Source organism: Marmota monax, unplaced genomic scaffold (genome assembly GCF_021218885.2).
Source record: "Marmota monax isolate L192 unplaced genomic scaffold, Marmota_monax_Labrador192_F-V1.1 WCK01_AAM20220418_F8-fsc00031, whole genome shotgun sequence".
Lineage (NCBI taxonomy): Eukaryota > Metazoa > Chordata > Mammalia > Rodentia > Sciuridae > Marmota > Marmota monax.
Window position 1 is genome coordinate 3301253 of NW_026695197.1, and position 24690 is coordinate 3325942.

At 38.6% G+C, this 24690-nt stretch overlaps 1 protein-coding gene across 1 annotated transcript in view; it reads right to left on the reverse strand.

The window, feature by feature from the left end:
* The window catches only part of B4galt6 (beta-1,4-galactosyltransferase 6), a 57435-nt gene that overhangs the window by 11440 nt on the left and 21305 nt on the right, over positions 1-24690 (reverse strand). Inside the window, exons 3-5 of the mRNA XM_046428440.2 lie at positions 22196-22309; positions 10008-10132; positions 4245-4361 (exon numbers count right to left, since the gene is read on the reverse strand). Of these exons, the coding sequence (XP_046284396.1) occupies positions 4245-4361; positions 10008-10132; positions 22196-22309 (356 nt within the window). The remainder of the gene's footprint in view (positions 1-4244; positions 4362-10007; positions 10133-22195; positions 22310-24690) is intronic.

Genomic DNA, 24690 nt, shown 5'->3' on the forward strand with positions numbered 1-24690 from the left:
CCAACAGAATGGGACCTTATCTGTTGTGAGCACTGCAGTACCCTCTTTATTGAATGAAGGAGAATGGGCTGCTGTTCCTTTGGAGACCTCCAAATATTAGATCTGGAATCTTCTTCCTGGGCCTAATCTATTTCTCTGATGAAGTCACCACCACTCATGGCCTGCCCCAGTTGAAGGGTAGAGGAATTCCTACCCGACAGCTGGCCTCAAAGAGTTAAGACAGGGGAAAGACCTGAGGGTCCCTGGCATCAGCCTGCAGACTGACTTACCACTGTGTTTAGGCCCCACAACACAGCTGTGTCAACAGTCAGGAGCTGCTCATAGTTTCTCCAGAGGATAAACTCCTCGTTTTGTATAGAATACAAGAGAGTAAACACCTAGCACTGAAAGCAAAGCCAAGAAACTAGGGATTCTCACTGTTTTGTAATCAGACTTCTAAACCATCTCCTCGCCACAGCCCAGGACTTCCAGCCTATTTCTCAAGAGCAGAAGTTTGACTCCATTCTGGTCACAATCGCCCTCTATAAGAACCTGGTTCTCAACATTCCCTGCTTCTGGGGAAGCGGTCAGTTCCATCACTTATTCCCATCTCTCTGCCCCTGTGGTTTAAAAGATTTTTTTTCTTTCACTTCCATTTTTGGAGTCTGGAAAGGAGAAGAGGTAAACCCATTCACAATCCTCCTTATTTAACTCAAGTTTCTGAGCTGCTCTTCAATTTCTTAGCACCTCTCCTGGCCACCCATCCATCAAAAAAAAAAAAAAAAAACCCAAACACATTATTCTTCTACTTCATACATAGATATGTAAAGATATTTCTAGTCAGAACCACACTTTATCAAATAAGTGGTCCTGAATTAATATTGATCAAGGCTGAGATTCAGGTTTAGCTTTGAAAGTGAAAGTATAGATCTTTGTTGTTTTGCAAAGATGTTTTCCTTGCATACACAAAACACATCAAATAATTATGATACTGAGCTCTCAGGAGAATATGCCTTCAAAAACACAAAGACATCTATGTTCTGTCCCAGTACATGATGGGGAATACAGTTTAAAAAAAGAAAAAGAAAAAGGAAACTAACATTGGTAATACTGATCTAGAAATCTACCCACAACTAAGGCTGACAAAAAAGTAGCAGAAAATTATGACTTTTTAATCAAGAAAGTAAATTTTTTTTGCCCTTTTCAATGCTTTACTCATTCAAATCATTCAATACAATTTCACTCTATAGGTTCTTTTTTTTTCAGATCTTCATACATATATTTTGTATAATGATGACCATCACATTCCCCAATTCTTGCTAATCCCCTCCCCCCTCTTCCCTATCTAGAAATAATCTTCCTCCCATGCTCTCCTTCCCTACCCCACTTTGAGTCATCCCACTTATATCAGAGAAAACATTCGGCATTTGGTATTTTTTTTTTTTTGAGGACTGGCTAACTTCACTTAGCATAATAAGAAGGTAAATTTTCATAGATGGGTTGTTACATTAAAAAGTACCCAGGGGGCTAGGGCTGTAGCTCAGTGATAGAGTGCTTGCCTAGCATGTGAGAGTCACTGGCTTCATTTCTCAGCACCACATATAAATAAATAAAAACTAAACAAATAAAGTTCTACCAATAACTAAAAAAATATGTTTAAAAATAAAGAAAGCCAGACACGATATACAACATTATACACAAACGGAAGAAAACTTAAAGGATGATTTCCATACGCAAAAGCATGTTACACTAAATACCAACTACTCCAGGGAAGAAAAGAGGAGGAAAAAAGCTGGGGAAGTCAGGGGAAGCAGGTCTAGAATCAACCAATAAAACACAAAGGAGGAAAAACTAACTTAGGAGTAAAAATTTGAGTATCTGCTACCAAAAAGAAAAAAAAATAGCAATATCTCTAAAATACTTTGTCTATTATTCTATTATTTACCTATAGAAAAACAGGAAAATAAATCCTAGCAGGTCCCTCTGACAAGCAGATTCAACAGAACAGAACAGAGAAATCAGAAAATAGATCTCACAGACGATACAAGTATGTTAACTCATTTTCAACAATGGTGCCAATGAGAAAAAGCTAATTTTTTCTCATAAACAGTGATAAAATAACTAAATAGCCATAGATTTAAAAAAATGGGGGCTGGGGATGTGGCTCAAGTGGTAGCGCGCTCGTCTAGCATGCATGAGGCATTGGGTTTGATTCTCAGCACCACATAAAATAAAAATAAAGATATTGTTTCCACCTAAAACTGAAAAATAATTATTAAAAAATGTATTACCATATATACCATATATAAAGATTAACTCAAAATGGAGTAGTCTAATTCGAAGAGCTACAACTATAAACTTCAGGAAGAAGACACAGAAAATCTTAGAGCACAATTTCACAAATATAAAACAAAAAGCGTAAGTTATAAAAAAAAATGAACTGGACTTCATCAACATTAAAACCTTTTACTTTTCACAAGACACTGTCAAGAAAATAAAAGGCCAAGCCACAGACTAAAGATAAATAATTGCAAAACTTATGTCTTACAAAAGACTTATAGTTGAAAACACAAGGAGTTCTTACAAACTCAATCAGAGGACAATCCAATTTTAAAATAAGCAAAGATTTAAAAAGAAACTTTCCAAGTAATATACCCAGATAACAAATAAGTATATGAAAAGGTGATCGGCATCATGAGTCATGGGGGAAACACTAATTAAAACTTTAATAAGTTACTACTACAGGTACTCTAAAGTGCCAGGTGCTGGCAATGACATAGAGCAATTCAAAAGGTCAGTGTACATGAATATAAATTCTGATGCATCACACACAGACAAGGTAACAATGATAAAAGTGGTATAAGCTGGCAAAGAGACCTGGTCTTCAAGTGTTATCACACCTTTTTTTAGGTTTTTGAAACATGATTTTATGCACATTTAAGAAGAACACAGATTAACTAAATTCTTTCATTATGCTTATAATTCACAGCCTTTAAACAAAGACACAGACTATAAAATTAGGTCAGGGTCATTTCAATTCCATGTAAACCATGTTAAGGGAATATTATTTACTTAGCTTTAACAATATCTATTCAAAACATTTGGAATAAACTTTTTTGGTTTTGCCATTATTTGCTAAATCCACTCTCTTCTGGTTATTTCTATTTCTAAAAGAATCATGGAATCTCTGAATTGGAAGTAATCCTGGGCATCACATGGTTTGGACCTCTATGCAATGTGTGGCTTTTTGACCTGTCAGTTCACTGGATGCCTATTTACTTGTCAGCTATTGAGATGTGTCTATCCACTGGAAAGGCTAGTGCTCCGCTGCTAACGCCAGGCTAAGCAAGGTTAGCAAATTAAATATGTATGGCTCCAACAGAGACAGACCAAATTCCTCTACCAGGAAAGATATCTTTCGAACACTACAAAAACAGGACAGCAAATGTTCAATGCATACCACTTTTTTTTTTTAAGGATTAGTACCTGACTCTCATTGAGGTGTCCTTGATTACCTAATAAAATTGATTCATTATTAAATTTCAGGGCTAGCCAACAACTACCCCACAGTATGAAGACACCCTCATCAAGAATTACCTATGTTTTGCTATTAAAAATCACAATAAAAGACCTTATTCTTCATTTTCTGTATTTAAATTCAGAAAACTGAAATGCTCTTTCAAAATTAAATACTATGAATGCATCTCAGGTGATCCTAGAGAGCCTCAGTACAATGTGGAACAGGACTTTGAGTTACACTACAGTGTGCACCCACTGAGTCTAGAAGGCAATACACAAGTTAAGCACTCATGAACAGTCTGAATTAAAAAATAAGCCATTTCTCAATTATGTGAAACTCCACAAAGTTTTCAGGAATAAACAAAAATCATAAACCTAATGAACACATAAAACTGGACAATAGTACGAGTCAAAGGAATATTAATCCTACAAAAATCAGCTATACAGTTATTTGAAAATCATGGTTTGACAATCCAGTATTAAGAATGTCATTAAAATACACCATAGCTATCATACTAAAGTCAAACATAACTGCTTGTCAATTCATCTGATCATGTTAAAATTATTACAAGAAAATTATAATAATTACAAGGGGAAAAAATCCAAAATATAATTTTATTCAACTATAAGACCAAATATTTGCATTACCTCATTAATCATAGCTAAACATTTTTAATCAAGCCATATCTAAGAGTTTAAGTTTTGAAAAATATTAACATTTTGGCTATTTTGAAAAATATTCTCACCTGTTCAATGACATAAAAGGCAAATTCCAGGCGCTGTTTCTGAAGCATTGGAATCAGGTGTAAGAAAAAAATTGGAAGATGTTCATGTCGATTACGGAAAGGAATGAGAACTGCCACCTTTAAAACAAAAGAGTCACATTTGTAAATAAATACAGCAGCAAATCCTGGAGGTAAACATAAAACAGATCCTTAAAATTTTCTGATGGCTGGGCTGGGGTTGTGGCTCAATGGTAGAGCACTCACCTAGCACATGCGAGGCCCTAGGTTCGATCCTCAGCCCCACAAAAAAAATAAAATAAAATAAAGGTATTGTGTCTGACTACAACTAAAAACTAAATACTTAAAAAAAAAATTCTGATGGCTTCAGACTCATAGCCTCGTGAATGTTCTCACCAGACAGAAGAGTGAGCACACACACTCACCTCATGCTACTTATGGTTTTAGGAAGCTGGGAGGTACAGATGGGCTCTAAAGCCATGTAAGAATTGTGGTCTCTGTCCTACAACACCACAGAAAATTACTGAAAGATTTTAAGAGAGTGAAAAATTCAATTTTGTCGTCACCAAGACTCATGTAGTGGCAGTATAAGGAGCAGACTGGAGAAAACCAAAGCTGGACCCAGGGAGCCGGATAAGAAATGAATGCAAAAGTTGAGGCAAGAGGGAATGGCAGCTTGAACTAAGGTGAGGGAGGAGGAGAGGAGAGGTACGTGAGTTCTCAAAACATTTAAGAGATAAATTAAGAGGATTCAGTTATGTTGCACATGAGGAGTGAAGGAACGGGGATGTGGCAAGAATGACTTTGAGGTTTTCAAGTTCACAAACAAAAAAATCTTGTGAAGGAGATTATGTGAAGTGAAAAATGCCAGGCACAGAAGAAAAATATCTCATACTCTCATATGTGGAGCCTGAAAATGTTGATCTCACAGAAGAAAGAACAGTGGTTACTAAAAGTTAGGAAGTGCTTGGGGGGAGGGATAGAGAGAGGTTAGAAAATGGGTACCAAGTACACTTAGATAAGAGGAAGGAGATTTAGTGTTCTAGAGCGCAGCAGACTATAGTTTGAAACAATCAATCATGTATTTTATGATGAGCTGGGAAAAAGGAGTTTCTAGTCTGTAAATACTTAGAAACCACAAACGTATAAGGATATAGAAATGCTAATTATCCGGATTTGATCTTATGTATTGCATACATATTGAATCTTCACACCTGACCCCATAAATATGTACAGTGTACTATAGAACTCAACCATATCTAATAGGACCACAAAATATACATTGAGTTTGACAATTACTATTTTTCACTTAATCAAAAGGCACAAATTAAGCTTTTGATATATTTGTAAGTTTATTTTAGTGGTAGCATAAACAGTTTAAAATGCAATTGGCAACAAAATTATGATAAAATGTTAAGCTTGACAAAAAGGATCAGACACCGTGTACAAAAAAGAAAGAAGTCTGTCCTGTATAAACCAAAGAAATTTGTGCTCACCCAAAAAGTAGAAGAAAAAAAATGCATATGAAAACACAAATGGTTTCTAAGTACATCAATCTTTCCTTTAATATGAAAAAAAAAAATGAGCTGGAGATTTAGCTTAGTGGTTGAATGCCTGCATATCATGAGCAAGGCTCTGGGCTGGAGCCCCAGGACTGCCAAAAAAAAAAATTAAAAATAAAGTAAATTACTTGGAATCCATAAAAAATGTCACCTACATAAAAGGTGTTAACTACTACATGAGAGTAAGTTAAAAATTATCAAACATCACTTACTCAAATCCTCTCTCTTGGACCCAAGCTTTGTCATACAAGTTAATAAGTTTTTTTACAATTCAGATTGCCCCTTGAAAAAAAGCTAAAATGTTTTCTAAGTTACTTTCCTTAGCAATTTCTGAGCTAGGTTGGTTTTATTATAATCTGTGAATTTTCTAATAAAATTTGGAATTAAAACAAATTTTCTACAGATTATAAATTCTGAAACTATTAGCTTTTCAAAGAACCCAACAGTAAATTATATGTAACTAAGATACCACAGTATCACTCTATATTCTGGATTTTTTAATACAATCTAAACTGATTATACTGGAAAATTATATAAGAACATTAACTCTAGAATTGATTAAAATTTTCCCATAACTAATTAAATTTTACTAATGAATGAACACATGAAAATAATTGAGAATTCCTAAGTTTACTGAACCCTACTTATAAAATCAGGGCAACATTAGATATCATCAACCAAAAATAGAAACATTGAGGCTGGAGGTATATAGCTCAAGGTAGAGAGAGTACATTCTTAGCATGTACTACAAGGCTCAGGGTTCAATCCCCAGCACCAAAAAGGAAAAAAGAAAAACAGTGATATTTACCCATCATTCTGTATTACCAGAATCATAAATGGGACAAAATTCTAAAAAAAAAAAAAAGGGATCAGGGCTGCTTGGACACTAATGTTCTCTTGTTTATATGATTTTTTATTGGGTAGGTGGTAGGAACTAAAAAGATTCTAATATATGTCCCTACCAGCACTATTGTGGTTCCCACTCCTATTATTTATCCTATTATGTATATCTTAGCTCAGGAGCCTATGGACCTTGAGAGACTGCCACAGCAATACTGGCCCAATATCCAAGACACCCGCTCTGTCCCCTCCATATGGCTGCCTGGACTTGCTAATGTGCTTAAGTGTAGTTGGACTATTCAAGGGATTCCTAAATCACATATGGCTATTAAATCAGTTCAGAGGCCACTCTTAATACAGGAAATGATTAGTGAAATAAGGGAAGAGCTTGCCCTTCCTGATTTTGTTCTTGGCCACAAGTTGGCTGCCTATGGCATAAAGTGGAACGGGCTATAAAAGTGCTTAAGCAAATTATAACTATTGAAAGGAAGCTACCAAATGGCCACAGTCTACATTAATTAAATACAATTAGGCTAACTGGTAAGTTGAACATAAGGATCAACAAAGGAAAAGTTGTAATCCTTAATACAGTAAATTCCTCAATGAAGCACTTAAAGTACCAAAAACTTTTTTTTTTTAAATCTTAGAAGTTTACTGAGATAGAGAAAGAAATTACAAATGTCTTGGCAAATTCAAATAAGCTAAATTGATATTTAATAGCAAATAAATGTCCAAATTGTAATGAGATGCCAAAGATTATAAACAATATGCCTAAAGCTAAGATTTTTTGTTATTAAAATAAAGCCAGATAGCATCTTAAAAATTCATTTGGCATGCCCCTTGTAGCTGTGCAATGACATTCTCAATAGTTTACAAATTCATTATCTAGAAAAAGACCTCAGTGTTCTGGGATCATTTATTTTAAGGTTTAATAGCCTTCCTTTCAGGACATTCATCCTTCTCTGTGCCCTAATTTGCTGTGTGAGCCATTCTGTTGATACAACCCCAGCGGAGGTAGAGAACATCTGGTCACTGTCTTTTGTAAGAACATCATTTCATCTTCCCAAATCTTTCCTCACCACCTCTTGTTCAAGCATTCAGTTTGTTTCCACCTTCAAACCACTAATCTTACTGAATTTATGCACTGATTTTATCCTTTCTTATTTTCTCCCAAACATGCTATGAAGAGGTAAGAAAGGTGTCTACCACATAAATTTCTTCCACCAAGTTTTTGTCCCACTTTCAAAACTTAAAGAACATGACCAGCTATGTGCCCTTAAACGACGTGGTTTTAGATGAGGTTAGTTTAGGGCACATCTAGCTATTCGCCACTGAGTTAGACTAGAGAAAGGGCTACCCTCATTCCCCTGTGGTATTTTCAGTTCTGCCTGCCTCTTCCTCCTTGTTTCTAATACCTACAGGAACAGTTCCCAAACTGGTGGCACTTGATTTTAAAATGCAGGTTCTTGCCACTACTAGAGTCAGAGTATCTCAGGACTAAGTTCAAGAACCTGCATTTTTACTAATGCCTTAGGGAGTTCTGAAATAGATGGCTTGGAACCATCCTTAAGGGACCTTGGACTAAAAGTTATATTCCTGGTCTCTGTATAGGTAGCAGCACCATACAGTTATCTGGTTCTTTATGCCTATAAGTGTTATAAAATTTAAAATCTATCTGGTATGGACCACAGGCAAAAGGACAATAAATCTCAAGTTTTCCAATCCCAAATTATCCCACTAATATGATATACAGTGCCCACCAGAAGGGTACATTATAAATCTTATTCACGTCTCAGCATCAACCCTCATGCCATTCCATGTCCTTGATAATTGGGTGTTTTTTATTCCATTAGCATTCAATATATACACTCATGACTCAAAGTAATAAAAACATTTTTTTTTTTTTTGCCTAGAACATTTTAAAAAAGTGGAATGTATGTAAATTAGGCCATATTTCATACAGTCAATGAATCTGATCTTGGAAAATGGCATAAGGCAATAATAAAAATAGAATACTTTGCAAAAAAATTGTACTGAAATCCATTTAAGCAGATTCACAACTTGTTTGAGGCAATGAGAAAGGTGAGCATTTATTTAATCACTTGTAGCAAAGCCAGAGAGGCAGTTATTAGTCTCATGAAGTCAATGCAATAAAATTGTTTCTCTTCTACCTTGTACAAAACAATATGGTCTGCATTAGGGATGCAGATATAAATTTTATGCATTCCTAGACACAAAGAGTTCAAGGTCAATGAAGTCAGAAGATCTTTTTCATGAGTCTAACAACAAATAATTCTATCAATACCAGTGACATTTTTGGGGCAGGGGTGGGGAGTAGGGACTAACATTCAAATGTTAGAATTCTAATATACAACCAGATATATGAAAAATTGTGCTGTATATGTGTAATAAGAATTGTAATGCAAAAAAAAAAAGAATACGAATAACAATAAATGTTGTCAAGGATGTTGGGGAGGGATAAATAAATCAAACCTGCTTTCTGAAAAAAAAATTAGAATTCTATTAATATTTTAAAAGAGAAGCTGAAAACTATTCCCAGACTAAGGTTATAGCACATTCTTTTAGGATAAATTTGATTTAATCGCCTGTAGTTCTCATATGAATTACACAAATGCCATTTCCTACTGAAACATGACAACAATTTCACGCTATTCAGAGAAACTCTAAATCAGGGTTTTCAAAAGTTTTAAGAGCAGAAGAGGCTGACCTATCCCCTTACAGATTTTCAAACAAAACATTAAATAGAATTCTGACATATCAAAAAACCAAATGCTTGTTCTCTATCTTCTGAAACAAGTGAAGAGCCCAAAGTCCTCCCTTTCAAGTACTGCAGTGACCTATGAGTGGCCTCTTTGGGATTAATGACTCCGAGAAACAGCTTGACAATGCTGGACACAACTGAAAATCAGGATATTAATATCCTCTCAGTGAGTTCTCATAGATCCAGGAATTGGTGGGGCTATGCCTGCAGGTCTGTAGTTATTGGGGGCACCTGCAGGAGGCAGAGAACTCAGCCTCCCTTCCAAACAGAAAGAAAAAAAAGAACCAACCAAAAAGGAGGAAAAAAATCTGTCTTCCAAGTCAAATTCAAGTGATGTGTTTTTTTTACTGTGGACTCCCAGGGACTGAACACACAAGTGTATGTTTTATGTGTGCACAGGAACATTTACAGTCTTCACAAGTAACACTGGTATATCACAGTGGAACCGTAAATGCCTATGCATTAAACACTGAATTTATCAACAATTAATGATATTCTACTATATATTTTGAACCAAGTGCAAATTTTTTTCAAATACACAGTAATAATCACATTATTAAAAAAAAAAAAAAAAAAACTCACCTTCCATCTGGGTTTACAGTCCTTTGGCCTCCAGTGACCTCCTGGCTCAATATCCAAATCCTTAGAGAACAACTGGTGAACTTCATCAAAACTGACTTCACTTACATTGACACTGAGGAATCCCCCTAGAAGTCAAAAACATGAAAAATGATTTTAATTTTTTTTTTTTTTTTGCCTCTAAGATGCACAAAGGAAAAACAATGATCAGTAGGGTGATGGCATAATCTAGTTAACAGCATAGTAAGGTCTACTACTGTTTTCACCACATAATTATTAGTAGCACCTTTCACTTTCAGCTGACAATTCATATGGCCACCCCAAAGAAAGTCAAGTTCTTTATCTAACCTTTTGCTTTTAAGTAATATACTGGATATTTAATATTTTTTTTAATGTTTTCATGTTGTTATAGCATATTGTTGCAATTTAACAACCATTCAAGTGTTTTAGAATTATTTTTAGGTTTAGCCTTTTCAGCATAGGGGACACAAATGAAACAGTACTTGAGAGTTAAATAAGCAGTCAGATTGGGAGCTGAATCCCAGCTTCTACTGGGATAATAACTTAATGTTTCTGCCTGGGCTTCTTCCTCTGTCAGGGAGTGCAGGGATGCCTATCTCCCATTGTGGTTATATCCACTACGTTAAATACAGCTGGCCCTCTGTATCAGCCAGGTTCCACAGCCACAGATTCAACAATCTTAAATTTTTAAACATTCTAGGGGGAAAAAAAAAATTGCATCTGCACTGATCATGCACAGACTTTTTTTCCTTGTCATTATTCCCTAAACAATACAGCATGACAACCATTTACAGAGCATTTCCATTATTTTTGGTATTGTACGTAATCTTGTTTTGGTATATGTAAAGAGGATGGGTGTACGTTACAAGCAAATACTACACCATTCTATAGAAGGATTTTCATATTGTGGGTAGGGATGGTCCTGAAACCACTCCCCTTAGATACTGAGCGAGGACTGTGATCTGTGAGATCAAGTACAGTGCCAGGTAAAAATCAATAAATGTTAGCAACTGTCACCATTATCTACTGACATTTCTTTTATTTTTTATTTTTTTGGTGCTGGGGATTTAATTCAGGGACTCTTGCATGCTAAACATATGCTCTACTACTGAGGTATACCCCTGCTACTGACATTTCTTAAGAGAGGATATTTGCAAATACAATTCAACCCACTTATTTTGAGTATCAGTCCTCTTGGTCCACAAAACTGAAAAACCAGAGACTTCTAGATGTTCCTGGTCTAACTAGTGCTCACTCACCAAATTAACAAGTATATATTACTGGAGATGCTCTTCACTAATAGTGTTCTAATGTACCCCTTTAAAACAGGAATGAATCTTGATGATGGAAAAATTTTTTCTTTCAACTCAGTCAAAAACTGATACAGGAAGCTCTGTATCTTTGCCTGAGCATTAAAACAGCTGCATGATCACTATGCCCCTTCAAAGCAATACTGTCCATGGTGTTTCCAATGAAGGCTAGTAGGATAAAACCACAGTAGTCTTTTTACAGCCAGACTCTTAATGCCCACATAGGTACAAATTGCCCTAGAATTCCCTCTGGGCCAAATTCTTCCGTCCAAGTTCCTCATCTCATAAAATACAAACCAACCAATGTTGAGGTTTCCCACGTCAAGTCTTCTGAGCCTCTTGTGGCCATGATTTCACATAAAAAACACTCAGTTCCTCTCCAGAGAGCCCCTTCCCTCCTGCTACCGTACATTCTACAATGTTTTTATAATGGCCTCTCTTCCCGTTCCGTTTCCTTCTGATTAGGCAGGACCATCAGTAGCACGGAGGCATGCCAGAGAGAAGTGATTTTAGTTGCAAATGCCTATGATTCCAAGAGTAAGCTCGGAAAAAAAATAACTGCAATCTGCTAATGTTTGCCTGTTCTGCTGACAAATTTACAATCCTATATGAAATACCACCCTTGAGTGTAACAAGATATATACAAACTAGCTAATCTTGGAAAGGTCGAATTTACGTAATGGAATGAGACCTATGAACTTGGAAAGAAAGGGAAAGTTAAATATAAGAGTGATCAGTCAACACAAATACAGACTACCATGACTCAGCTGACAAAAACAGAATCTAGCACTGTAATCAAATAAAATTCACGCAAATAAATCTGATGCATTTAATAGTATGCATGATTGCTAAAATGATAGTGATTAGGCTAAATAATAAGCAGTTCATGTAAGTAACTGAAGCTGGCAATCTTTATGCACTGTTAATCCAAATTTTTTTTTCTTTTTTCCAGCTTTATTGCTTCAACAGCTGTAATCATCATTGTCAGCAGTTTTCTCCAGCATCATCTGCAGTTTAATTACCATCTTCAATGCACAGGCACTGCCAAATTGAGGGGCCTTTTATCTTTCTCCTCGATGGAGAGGGCTTCCTGTGTCCCTCACGATTCCTGATGCCTGAGGTGCGTAAGTTCACCTTCCCTGTGACTGCCTCCCCATCCATACCCCTCAGAGTCTGACAGCAGTGTCTATGGGCTTGTTGCTCCTTGCTCTGAGTCCTCACATCCTGCTGGGTGAACACCAACAATGACCCAGCGGCACTGGGGTGGTCCTTCCAGTGGTAACAGCAACATCACTACGCTGGGGAGGAAGTGGGGGAAGAAAACAGTCTTCCCAGGACAAGCACAGCCACCACTAGGTATTTAACTCAAGGGTTAAATAAGCAGTCAGATTGTCTGGAAGCTGAATCCCAACTTCTACTGGGACAATTACTTAATCTTTCTCTGTCTTGGCTTCCTCTACTGTCCGAGAGCTGTGATGCCTGTCTCCCATGGTGGTTATATCCATACATGAAATACAGTTGGCCTTCGGTATCAGCAGCAACAACTCAAAGAGGAGATCCTGTGCATGGCCAGGGAAGGGAAGAGGGTATGCTAAAGAGGGGGCCAAGAAGCAGCACCCAGCAGATAAGCTAGTGGTTATGTGCTATCCCCAAACTGCCTTCAGTAGGAAAAAAATCTCTCCTGGGAAGTCTGTGAGGCTCGGGGGACTTAGGTCCCCCACCAAGGCCACTTTCGCCTCTCTTACAGATTGGATATCCCCTCGGGTTTAAGTGTGTCAGTGCTTGAAGAAAGCATTTGAAAGCAACTGCTGTGAATGAAGCAGGAGAACATACATCCTTCTTCAAGGTACTTGGAAAGAAAGCCACTTGCCTAGCCAGCCCCCTGATTTTACTAGCTGAGGTTTCAAGGGCAACTAAAGAGGGAGGATCCGATGGGCTCCATAGGACTCCCTTCTCTCCCATCTTCACAGTCCACCTGTGTTAAATCTGACAGCTTCAACCAGGAAGAAGTGCTTTCTTCCTTCCTTTGGAGATTTAAAGTTCAAAAATAAATAAATATATTGACTGAAAGCTGTTTTACCTGGTAGTGTGACCAATCTGTAAATAATATAATTTACTGGAATAAATTTCACTCTTTGGAAGGTGGTGCTGGGGTCAGAAAGGAAATAGCACGAGAACTGAGAGTCTGGAGAGTTGGGGAGCTGCAGCCTATCTGGAGGGTAAAGGTGAAGAACAGGGATTCCCACACAAGGTTAGGCAACCTGTTAGTCAGGTAGCCAAGCCAACCTGCTTTACTGCTGTTCCATGAGCAAATAATGTGCTATGCTACTGGTTATGTGGGAACATTTATTATTATAATTTCCTAATGCTGAATTTGCAAGACATGGAATGAAAATGGCCCTGGGCCTGTTAGGTATACATGGGCCCAAGTGGCAGGCTTACTGAGGTGTGGATTAAAATGTGTCACATGACATGATTCAGGATTTTTCTATTAAAATACAATTCTTAAAATAACAAATACTCAATACACACAAATTGCCTATACTTTGTACCATTTCAAGTAAAATTTAAGGCACATAACATGTAGGCAAAGAGTTCTTTTTTCTATAAATCAGCAGTTTTAAATGGCTTCTTCACTCAATCTAAGGCCTGTATTTTTTGTTATCAAAAGCCTAATTCCTTGGCCTCTGTCACTGTTTTGTCCTCAGGGTTTTAAATGTGCACAGCCCAAAGCTCTGGTGACAGCGTGAAAGACCTGAATATCCCCCAGAAATGTCCCTTCAGATGAATTCCTCTCCAAAGTCAGAGCTGAATTTTTATGATAAGATGTCATGTTCCCTCCCCCATCTCTACGCTACCTCCTGGGTAGAGCTCTGAGGCTGAATAGTTATGAGTCATCCTGCCATTGGTCACCTACTGTACCCTTTGAAGCCAACATTAGCAACTATCTATTTCAAATGCTTTATTTACGCTTCCCCATTTCTAGAATTTTAAACTTCTGCTTAACAAATGATTTCTTACTCAACTATTCTTTAAATGACCAACCTCCAAGCATTCTAAACATGAGACAGTGACGGCTTTAGTAACACAGGCTGTGCCAAGTACAGGCCTGGGCACAGGGTAAGTGGAAACAGCAAAGCTGGCCATGTCTATTCCTTTCCAAATTCTACCCTCCTCCCTACATTTCTATTCCTTGTATCAGTTGCTAAAATATGTCTTTTAAGGCACTTGTGCAAAAGGTGTTCTATGTGTAGGTGACCCAAAATAACAGCCCCAAACTGCCCAGGCTCTTGTCTCCTAACCTGACGACAGCCCACAGTTCCTAACACCTGTTTTCCTCCCTTGCTTGTGGTTCTCCTTGATTTACTCTGAATGACTAACTGTTCCTTGGAGTCAACGGTCTTTGCTCTCTGTCCGCCTCACAATCTAACCAATGAGCCCTTGGTCCACTCCTAGAGGCCTCAAACCCTTCATTAAACTTATTCAAATTGTTTTCCTACTCTCTATAATAAAACTGACAATCTCCTTCAAAGACACAATCCAGACTTCTACCCTCTCTGATCTCCGAGACACACCCGTTCATGTTTTAGCATGCTAACACAGGGACATACCCTGTAATGTGTGCATGAAATGTACTGCTTCGTTCTTGTTCCCAAATAGCTATTATAAAATTAATAACATGTCTTTCAAGAAAACACAGTTTATCATCGACTCCTACTGCCTTTCCAAATGTGTTTTTGAACCATTTAATTGCCAAGAAATTTCCATATGTTGTCCCTCAACGTTCCTTCTAGAATGCCCTCTCAAGTTCTTCATCTTAAGGATACCATATTCTTCCCTTTTAATGTGTGCTAAGTGAAAGGTGCTCCCATTCCCAGGTCTATAATTTTGAAGGCTGCCACAAAAGAATGTATACACAGACTCATACCTGCACTTTACAAATCATCATTTATTTCCTTCCTCCATAAATTCACCCTCTTTTAAAGTTTGTGCCTGTAGTCACACCACCTTTCCCATACAGGCGTTTCCTGACAGGTAACCTTCTAGGCCTTTGCATCACCCCTGAGCAGCATCTCTGCTTCTACATAGTAACAATCACCGTTACCTGGCACCAACTGCTTGTCAACTCTGCCACCACTACACCCTCTCATAAACCTTTCACTTGCCCACCACTTGCCTCCCATGAGATTCCTTCTGCAGCCTTATGGAGATAGAGGCCTCTCTGCTTTATCTCCATCTTTTTCTCTCTACCTATTCTCCAAATAAAGTGGTTTGCTTATTTGGGAGTGGGGGGTATGCTTGTTTAAAATGTAGATCCCCAGCCTCATCAGCACCTGTGTCAGTAGATGCCCAGGGTCATGTTTGTGGCCATCAGTTTGATCTGGGTACATTTCAGCTACTTGAACTGCTGATGCAAGTCCTGCCTGCCAGACGAAGACACCATAACCCATTCTCTAAGCCCCTCTGGCAGGAACTCATGAGGCCATGCATACCCAATGGGACTATGGAGCAGGAAATAGCATGAGGAAAGGGGCAGTTTGCAACCCTATCTTTCAGGAGAAGTAGAGGCAGAAGCATGTGCCTTTAGGGGCACCAGATGGTGGCACTTCTCTCTCCAGACCTGAACACTGCTGGTGGGAGCCATGAGTTCCGCCAAGGGACAGAAGAGACACTTCACAAGGTGGCCTTGGCCTTGTTTCAGCTGCTCAAATTCTGAGCCTAACTCTCCAGACAGTTTTTCAATAGATTCCTTATATTCATAAATCACACCTTCCATGGTGTGCAACCAAGAACTAAGACTTTTGCCATAGATGTAGGGTTTGGCTGTTAGAAGCCTGCTTTTTTTTTTTTGTTGGGGGCGGGGGTAGGGGAAGAGAGGCAGGTAGCGGGATTGAACTCAGGGGCACGAGCACTGAGCCACATCTCCAGCCCTATTTTGTATTTTAGAGACAGGGTCTCCCACTGAGTTGCTTAGCACCTCACTTTTGCTGAGGCTGGCTTTGAACTTGCCATCCTCCTGCCTTAGCCTCCCAAGCCGCTGGGATTACAGGTATGCACCACTGTGCCCAGTTTAGAAGCCAGAATTTTTAACAAGCATCCCAGCTGATCTGGGTACAGGTCATCCCTGAACCACCCTCCAAGAAACAAATGGCCTTCACCCTATCATAGCACCCACACACTCACCATCACCCTAAACCCCCTCTCTTCCAGACCTGCCACACAGGGGCTGCAATCCTACCCTGGAGCATTTACTTTCCATTCTCATATTCTCTACCTAAAAAACAACACTGAGGAAAACCACATAAGCACAATTTTAATCCCACCATTAGAGTGAGAATACTTCATAGATGGCCACACACATAGCAAATGTTCAACAAAAACAAGTGTCACACAATGTGTGCCTTTGGTCCTCCATGGGGGCTTTCTGACTCCCCTTTTCTTTTCTATCAAAACTTTCTCAATATTTGTTCCTCCCTCCTGAGCTGCACAGTGCAAAAATCCTTGGCTGCTTCTGCATATGCGCAGTGGGCCCGCTTCCTCAGACAGGGAAGCAACACCTCCTCCACTGCACTGTCATGTGGCCTGGGGGGGGGGGGCTCCCACCTCCTCCCATAGTGAAAGCTTCACCCTCAGGGAGCTTCTGTTTTCCTTTCACATTCTCTAGGGACTCCCCATCTGCCATTCTCCCTTATCCTTCTCAACCCTCTTCTCCCAATCCTTTCTCTACATAAAGCCTACAACCCAAGCTCCTCTACCTCTTCCTGAAAGAGACCTTCCCTGAGCCCCACCTCCCAGGTTCCTTACCCTCATTCCCTTTCCTACCAAACTTTTTTTTCAACTAGTTGTTACATACATCTGATCATTTTTCAGGACTATATACTTGACTTTTTACCCCAGTGGACTAAACAAAATTGCTTGCGTTAACTTCCTACTTGCCTTTCCACAGTTGCTCATTCTACCTGCTTCTTTGAAGAAGAAACAATCTCTCCTTGAAATGCTTTTCTCAGTGGCTCCTGGGACACTGTCCTCTGCCTTCCCTCTGTCTTGATGGTTTCCTCTTCTGAACACGACTCGGCCCCAGGAGTGCTGTTCCTCCTAGGGCCCCGCTCTTTGCCTTCTTCCAGTTGCACTTCCTCTTGTCTGCAGTCCAGATCTCGCCCATGAAATTCAGACCCCAAGTTAATTTTCCTGAACTTCAAACAAAACATGCCCAACCAAACTCATTAACTTCCTCATTCTATTCCTGTGATGTTTACCCTGGGCTGCTTCTTTCAGTTAACCATCACCAAGTCAGGAAGCAGAAATCAACCCCAGTCCCCCAGTCAGTGTTGACATCTAGCCCTGGGCACCCTGAAGCTCCTTTCTTGTGCCTCTTCCTCTCCAACACCACAGCCTTAGCTCACGCCCTTGTCCTTTTCTCTCTAACCTCTGCAGGAAGTTCCTCACTGGTGTCCCTGATTCCAGAATTTCCCCACACTCATCCACTGTTCAGCTCTCATCTGAATCATCTTTCTGAAGCACATTCCTAGTCCATCTTCATGTGCCTAAAGCCTTTGATGGTTTTCCATTCCCCTACAACAGTGTTTTTGCTTTGAGTTTTGTTCCACCCTTTTTGCCCCAGACCCTTTGAAAACTGTGTGCTCTCATCTGAGAGAAATGCTCACAGGCTCATAAATCAACCCTGTATACCAGCTCAGGGATCTGCTCCCCCTGAAGCCCAACTCACAGACACCGAGGGATGCCTTTACACAGTGCTTTGCACAGGGCATTGCACTTCCCTGAGCAGTGTGGCCTCCTGCACACCCCACTTACACGCCCCCCTCCAGCTGCAGCATGCTCTGTGGCAGCAACACACATAGCCCCCTCAGGTGCTGATGGCCTTCACAGCTACCCACTGAGCTATCTTGAAGACCACCTCCAGAGTCCTTCTCTTACTGCTGTCTTCCCTGAGCCTCATCTATTACCTTCCTAGTGGCAGCTGCCCTTCTCAGTGTGTTGCCTGTTTCTAGCCAGCACCCTGAGGATCCTACCCAGCTTTGTTTCTCCTCTGCCTGCCCCTGTGAATACCCAGAACGGCTGGGCAGCTGCTGTTCAGCCATCGTTTCTTTACTCTAAAATGGCTCACATCTGTCTTTTTACAATAAGCATACGCATGATGGCTTGTCATATGAAGCAGTAGTTGAATTTTCTGAAGTTTGCCCATTTTCCCCCTCTTTGATGATTTGCATTTGAATTATTTAAATTCACCTTAAAAAGCCCTTGTACCTTTTGTTATATACAGAAGCTAAGCAACTACAGGAACTATCAGGTTAAACCATAAAGGCAACTATTGCACAAACAGCAGGAACAGCATATATAAATGTCACTGCAAATGTAATTTGTTTGAATAAGAATTAGAAGATAGGAAAACATAAGGTAAGTCTATATATTTTAATGCAGAGCATACAGCTAACACCATCTATTTCTACCTTACCCAGACAAATCAAACTCAAACTTCCTTGCAAAGCACTTAATGTTTTTTGCTCTAAATAGGATGAAATTTCTATTTTACTTGGTTGGAACAGTCTTACATACAGTCAATAAAGCTGAAAGTGGATTTTCCCTCTAGAGAATCTGCAAATGATAATAGTTAATGAAGTATTCACTCATACTCTTCATATAAGTAATACGCATTAAAATAGATTTCACAGTGTAACTAATACTAAATATCAAACGGCTGAAATCCATGAAAAGCTTTTATTCTTAATTTCAATTTGAAAAACTCAAACTGAATGGAAAACCAGTGCTGGTAGTCCCAATGCTACACAGAAAAATCATGAAGGATTGACAGCTAGATCCTCAAGCACTTTAAGTTAACTTCCCTTTTGGTAATTATATGTAAATTAAATATCACTCATACTTGAATGGTTTTCATCCAACTGGATCTCATTCTTTACATAAATTCCCTCTCCTATTTGAGAAGGTATTACATTCAGTTATTGTGTGTGATACAACATTTTACATTAGGTCTTTTGTTATGTTTTCTATTATCAATGGGAAATATCCTGTTAATTAAGGAAAATACTAAGGATGCTCAGTTAACTGTAAAACAACTCCACACATTTCTCCTTGGTTTCCAATTCCTTTCATCGTAAAATCTAGGTCCATCATTCAAAGAAGAAGGAAAAGGGATTATTAAATGAATGTCACCCAAGCTTCAGGTACTGTGCTTCACTTTATCCAAACACTCTAAAGATGGCATTATAATCTCAGACTTTACAGATAGGTAAAAACAGAGGCTCCCCTTTGCACAGGTCACATGACCATTGAAGGGGCTCTCTCTGCTAGGTGGCTTATGCAAAAAATTTTTGGCAGAATCCTCACTATGCTGGTTGTACCCATGGTCCCTTTTCTCAAGTGTTACCTATGTATCGACTTATTTTCTACCAAATAACCCAGTCCCCTGGCCACTACTACCTGGACATGAGATTGATTGGTGTTGGACCCAAAGCTAGTAGCCTGAAAGAAAGCCTGCCTTGAAAAAGTGGCTGCCAAACCAGTGTGATCTTCCTTGTGAAAGAATGCAAGACGTTAAGGACGGCAGAAGAAAGCAGTTACAGCACCAAGTGGGCAGAAAGGCAGCCACAGCAGCCATGAAGCAATCCCTGGAGCTCCAGGGCAGAGGTACTTACAGTAAGCTGCAGGACTGGAAGAGTGGAATGCTAGCACCAGGGGGCTGGCAGGCAGACACTTTACAGCTGTTTAATTAGTACTCATAAAGCACTAATTAAGAAAATGGTAACTAAACCAAAGACAGAAAGATTTCCTAAAACCATAAATCCCTGAATATGCATATTATGAAGAAGAAATTACTGTAATCAATATTTCAACAGAACATTACCCAGTGGTTTCAGTACTGCAGACAGAAACACTCATTTTTTTTAGGAAAACAAGGCTGTAATAACAAAGTTATGAAAAACATATGGCCACAAAAATCTCTTGTCAGCAGAGACAGCAAGGTCAGAATCACTCAAGAATTTGTTCTTTTCAACAAGTGCCTAGGCCTCAGGTTAGATCAACAAAATCAGGAATTTACAGGTTGGGCCCACGAATAGTAAAAGCTCCCCAGGCAATTCTATCAGGTAGCCAGAAATGAGAGTCACTACCTTAGATGAGGTGGTGGCAGGGCAGTCAAAGTGTGGCTCAGAGATCATCAGCATTAAATATGTTAGAATGAAAATTCTCAGCACCACCTTGGACCTACTGAAACTGAAATTCAATCTGGCACTTTTACAAGATCATTAAGGTGATTCTGAGATAACCTCCAGTTGGAAAATCATGGTCTTAGATGACATAGAAAGGTAAATCTTTTTTTTTTTTTAAATCTTTTTTTTTTAGGCTGGCCTTGAACTTATGATCCTCCTGCTTTGGCCTCCTATGGCACTGGGATTGCAGGAGTGTGCCACCACATCCAATCACTTTCCTCTTAATTTTGAAAAAATATAATTTTAAAGTATACAATATCTGGGTCACTACCACATATTATATGCAGAAGTTAACAACAAAATATTAAAATTATTAGGAGGGGATAAAGGTATTTGTATAGCCTTGGAATAAGAAAAAGCCAAAAACATTGCAGTGACTGACACACTTGAAAATCATAATTTTAAACATTTGTAAAATAAAAGGCTCCATTAACAAAAAGAAAAGACAAGTCCAGGTCTGAAAAAAAAAAAAAAAAAAGATACTTCAACACACAGAGAAGACAACAGATCACGGCAGGAATATAAAGAATCCTCCAAATCAATACAAATACCTAATAACCAACAAGGAACCAATAAAGCCCAAGCAAGTCACATGGGAGAAAAATTAAAAAACAAATATAAAAATTTACTTAAGCCTACTAGTAATAATGAAAGTAAAAACTAAGACATTTGTTAATCTATCAGGTTAGCAAAAATTAAAAAGTCCATCAATATCAAATTGGTACATTTATGGAAATATGGTATAGCTGCTTAGAATAATTTGAAAAAATATGGAAAAATCGAGCCAGCAGAGCCAGTAATTCCACCTCAAGCACGAATGCATATATATATATATGCACAGGAAAATCGGAACCACGCACAGATCTATATTTTATTCATTATTATTATACTATTTTGTAATACCAAAAACATGAAAACAACCTAAATGTGTATTAGCTGGTAAACAGATAAATTAAATATGGTACATTTATACAAAAACATACTCTTCAACAGTTAAGCAATTAAGAGAAATACATTAGATCTATATGTAACAACATGGATAGTTCTCAAAAAAAGTAACTAAAAAAAGCAAGTCAGAGTCAAATATAATTTATAAGACCATTTTTATAAATTATTAAAACTTTAGAAACTGAATATTTTTCATGTATCTAGCATCTACCTAAGTTTTAAAAATTTTTGAAGAGCCTACAGGAATACACACAAAAGAAGTGAGGTGCCTTCTGAGGGAGAAGATGGAAAAACAGCATCAGAATGGTGATCCAAAAAGACTTTAGCTTAATCTGTAATGTTCTAATATATCCAATAGGAAACTGAGACTGCACATTACTCTCACAAAAGCTTTTAGAAGTAAGCAAGCCAAATTATAGTTTTTAAATATGGATGGTAGGAATATGGGTATTCGTCATTTTCTCTTTTGTTATTTTTCTTCCATTTTTCAATCACTACCATCCAAAAAGTTGCTCTCCCTTGCAAAAAAAACAAAAACAAAAACAAAATTACATGCTGCATAATATGAACATTATCACCCACAGTTGTAATGTGCTCAAATCATGTGGCTTTTTTCTTTTTGTAATAACACAAGTAAACAGATAAGTCAAAATTAGCTCACACTTACGCATGTAAGGCAGTTTTTCTGGGCACGGAAGAAATGGTGAATATGTGAAGTTTTCCGGGAGATACGTTGTTGTTTGAACAAGATAGTCACTTGAATTATTGCCTTCAGGATAATCTTGGAGAGAGAGAAGAAAGTTATAACCAAAAAAAATTGCCTTCTGCTTTGCTTCTAGTATAAAATGTCACTGTCAATGGGATGACTACAATAGGTAATCCACAGAAGTACTTTAAAGCAATTATCTAGAAAGAACTAGAGAAAAGCAAATTGCTGATGGAACAGACACTCAGCAAGATTTCCCAAGAGACGCCTAGAAAGCAGCTCGGCCCCATCCTTTCACACCAACAGCAGTACCATTTGCAACCCATTGGCTGGACCAGATCTAAAGGGAGTACAGAGATGCACCAGGGAATTCTGTCCACTATCTCACAGCCACACTCAACACAGCACACTGCTACTAGCATCCAAAGAACAGAGGGGTGGGACTAATGTTTTCTTAACACCTCACAGTAAGAAAGAAAGATTCACCCACTCAACTTACTTCTCTAACACAGCCTACTCTACACCTTTAAGTCATTCTCAGCCTTCCCACATCAGCTCCTAGGGAGCCCTGAGGCTATTATTACAGTTTGGTCCATTCTCCCCAGAGTCAGCAAGTTATGCTGCACATAGGGCAGTGGTTCCGAGCACCAAGTTCAAATCCTTGTGTTCAAACTCTTGCTCTAACATGTACTAGCTTTCAGGGTAGGACACTATTCAGTTTCTCATCTCTGCCTGCCTGCTATTGTCATTTTCAGATTTCTGATAAACTGCAGTACATAAAGAGCTCAGAATACTTCTGGGCCTATAAAAATACCCAATAGTCACTGCTATGAGTGACTGGTTTAGACATGAGCACCTGACCCAGCGTGAGACAATCAGAACCTTAGGATTCTTAAATGTGGATCACGTTTCAATCCCTCTTTGGAACAAAATTCTGAAATGCAAATCTAAGAACCACAACTTGTCCGTTTCCTGCTATGAAGATTAAGAGAATACAGTGCATACGAGATAAAAGATGGAAGCCATTGACTAAACTACTGTCTGTTAGGGCTGGGGTTGTGGCTCAGTGGTAGAGTGCTCCCCTAGCATGTGAGAGGCACTGGGTTCGATGCTCAGCACCACATAAAAAATAAATAAAATAAAGGTATTGTGTCTAACTACAACTAAAAAAAAAAAAAAAAAAACTGTCTCCTGGATCCAACCAGATACCACAGAAAATGAAGCTCTAACAAACACTTTAGGAAAATGGGAAGATATTCTTTCAATCTTCAATGATCAGCTCCAATGAAAGAGGTAAAAGCCAGACCCTCGGACCCATGGGAAAATGGCAGAAGTATGCTTATGAGGTATGTGAATAGAGTCAGAGCAAACTAAATGTGTCCCCTGTATAAATATTCATTCATTATCAAAACTGAGTTGATGAGGCTACAGCTGAGAGCCAGAATAACATTTCAGGACAGAAATACACCCCATCTCCAGGTCCATCTATGAAACAGGGCCCTGCCAAGGTTGCCACATGGAGGTTGATGGACAAAGGCTCCAGACCTCTCTACTAAGGAAGAGACAGAAGCCAGAGGAGAAGGTCCAATTTCAAAAGCTGCATGGAAAGCTCCGTTATTAACTTGACAGGTCATCAATAAGGCATTAACTGTATTGCCAGAAAAAGCAAACACGATAGAGAACGATGCTGGTACAGTTGCTAAGGACAATTCCACCAGGGAGTAGGAAAACCCCAGTAAGAGAATTCCCCCAGCCCTCTCCAGAAGTCCTGGAAAGCATCTGACAAGGAAGATCCTGCAGGTTCTAGGGGCAGGAGAGATTCAATGGGCATGGTTTTGTGTGCCCAGGGACAAAGCGGGGTCATAGAAACTCCTCCTGGGGCCCACATTATGCATCCCACCAACATTTATCTATAAGACTTAGAGATACTGGACAAACATAAAACAAGTGTAAGGCAGTCTTACAAGGTTCTGATTCTTTCCTTAAGGTGCTTTTAAAAAATGTAGGTATATCAATTTCAAGTCCTATTTTTTTTATTTATATCTTACATACATGACAATAGTGGAGTGCATTACCTTCAAATTATCCATACACAGCACAGTTTTTCGTATTTTAAAAATGGTTTCACCTCTACGAGGACTCTTATTTTTCTAGTGGTAAGCATAAGTTAGATTTCTGTCACCTCAACAAAAAATAGCTAAGATTATTACTGTTGAGTTTTGCAGTACCTTTTGGTCAAACTCCTTGATTCATACCTAAGAGTTATTTATATCTCCAATCAACAAATAGATTTTACTGCTTGTAACTTAAACTTTATTTTGCATTCCTATTTCAGGTACACAGGAAGAAAAAAATCACATACAAATAGCATTCTTAAAAATTACAAGTTTGTCAAAATTTGAAAAATTAAATCAAAGGATTATAATAAAGTCAAAGTAATCCCCCAAAATCTAGAA